Source organism: Acyrthosiphon pisum, chromosome X, assembly GCF_005508785.2.
Source record: "Acyrthosiphon pisum isolate AL4f chromosome X, pea_aphid_22Mar2018_4r6ur, whole genome shotgun sequence".
Lineage (NCBI taxonomy): Eukaryota > Metazoa > Arthropoda > Insecta > Hemiptera > Aphididae > Acyrthosiphon > Acyrthosiphon pisum.
Genome location: NC_042493.1, coordinates 47,439,363 through 47,441,863, shown reverse-complemented (window position 1 = coordinate 47,441,863; position 2,501 = coordinate 47,439,363). Strand labels below are relative to the sequence as shown.

Sequence of the window (2,501 nt, the reverse complement as noted above, 5' to 3'; positions counted from 1 at the left end):
GTGCGATTCGTGCGAATTACGTGCTAAATATCTGTATAGTTTGTTTATAGATTTACCTTGGGGGGGAGGGGGCTGGCGCAACGTACGTTGCAATTTTGCAATCTATACAAATCAAAATTCAAACTATTAAATTATCTGGTGACCGAAATATTGTTATTATTTTATTCGCAAAATATAGTAATAAATGATTAAAAACTATGCAGGTAGTTGTTGTCAAATCGTTATAAATATTTAAAAACCTGTATAAATTGTTTATTCGTTTACTCTGAGTTTTAAAAATTTACATGGTTTCATAATTAATTTGAACAGTAATAATTAAAATTTAAAAAAAAAACTAGGGAACATAAGGTATAGGTAGTAGATTTTGAGTGTACCCAACTCATGAGTAAACCTATGTAGTTTATTTGTTAAATTTGAATTTAATTATTAATCGAAGCATACGAAAAATTCCTGAGCGGAGAAGGTGTAGTGTCAGCATTTATTTTTAAAGATTTTTTATAAATTATTTATATTACAATTAGCATTAAATCAAAACTCAAATCGACTTCCAACCACTGTCGATGTTAAATATACTCTCAAAGATGTAACCACCAGTGACATCTATCGGTTGCTTCAAAATATACTCTATTCAAATTAAGAAACATAGTCGGCGGCGACCATTTAATAAAATACGTAATTTAGTGTCAAGTTCCTTAATATTTTTTGACTTATTCCACATTTCCACAACTAACTTCTCACTAGGTACTTCACTAGATTCTGTTATTTTTCACTTTATGCAATAACGTGTATTCTATTAAAACCACTGGTAAAACGTTTATATCACTATATACATATGTTTTGGCATAATTTAGACTTCTATGATCTGTAACTGTAAATGTGGATTGAGTATTTTAATTTATGCCATAACATATTTCAGATACTTCATTAGCATCATTCTACAGTTTCAAATACATGAAGCCTTGTGTACAGCAGCAGGACATATTGGTCCATTACATACTTGTGACATATACCGTTCAAGAGAAGCTGGTCGAATATTGAGGTAGGTACAAAATGCGTTTGATAATATACCAATGATGCATGCAATCATACTCTTTCAGTATTGCTAGTATGCTACTCACTAGTATGCAAGCCTGGATTAAGGATCAATTGGGCCCCGGAACACCATACACTTAGTGGGCCTCCTTTCAATTTTAACTTAAAAATAATTGTATCATTACATATTAGTGACTTTATATTATTGTATAATTTTTTATTACACAAAAAATATACAGGGCGTATCTTATTTCATTGTACGCGGGTTTTTTTTTTATAAGAATTATGGATCGATGATATGAAATTTCGTTAAAACAAAAAAAAAAGTGTTTCTTTATTTTTAACAGGCAATATTTTTATAACATTTTCAAAATTTTTAAACACACAGTTGTACCAATAATAAAATCGACTTTATTTTTTCAAATGGTACTTAACTACTACATTTTGACAGTCAAATGATCAATTTTGGTCGCTAGGTTATAAACTATGGTTCTCTAAAGTTAAGTATCATATTATGCATTAATACTTTTAAGTTTTAACTGAAATGCCTAATTTACAAGAACTAAATATTTTTTTCTTATAACTACCTTTTTATATACTTAATAGTTAAATTGGTAATCTAAAATGCTCAGAAAAAAAACAAACAAAATTGTTGGTCATTATTTAAAGTAATTTATCGTGGCATTTGAGAACAATTTTATTTTTAATTATTAATAATAATTTACCTACCTATTTAAATATTTTTTAGATTCTGAGTGGAACGATGAATGTATTGATTTTACAATGATGTGTGTTTTTTTTTTATTTTTTTATTTATTTATTTATTTTTTTTTGTGTCTGTCATCACCTTTTAGGACAGTAAAAGTGCTTGGATTTTCTTCAACAGTACCTTTTCCGATAGGAAAGTGAATCTAGTTGGTACTTTGGGGGGTCAAAAGTAAAATTTTTCCAATAGTTTTTAAAAGCGCCGTGAAAAACAAAAGAAAAATTAAGGAAAAGTGAGAATTTTAACCCAAAATCAATTTTAGTTTTTGGTGTAACTCTAAAACAAATAGCCGTAGGTACATGACATTTTGACTGAATGTTTATATTAACAATTTCTATACACCATACCATTTTCAAAATATTATGACTTATTTTAGCTGTATATGGACATTTTCAGTTTCCAATTTTTTTAGTATTTTGTTCTATATATATATATTCTAATTCATATTTTTATAACATTTGATATTTGCTCGATTTCTCATGAGACGATTTTCTTATTTTGTTGTAATTAAAAACGAATGACTGTAGATACATGAAATTTTCACTGGTTGTTTATATTTCCATTTTCTATACATGATAAAATTTTCAAAATATTTTGATTTGTTTTGAGCTGTTTACGGACAATTTCAGTTTCCAATTTAATTAGTTTTTTTTTTCTATGAATGTCAATAAAACTTTATTTGTTGAGTAAAAATACTTGAAAA

General features: G+C 27.3%; 1 protein-coding gene across 1 annotated transcript in view; it reads left to right on the top strand.

Annotated features, from left to right (window-relative positions):
- The window catches only part of LOC100164692 (angiotensin-converting enzyme-like), a 26,349-nt gene that overhangs the window by 15,712 nt on the left and 8,136 nt on the right, over window positions 1–2,501 (top strand). Inside the window, exon 13 of the mRNA XM_029486763.1 lies at window positions 917–1,039. Within this exon, the coding sequence (XP_029342623.1) occupies window positions 917–1,039 (123 nt within the window). The remainder of the gene's footprint in view (window positions 1–916; window positions 1,040–2,501) is intronic.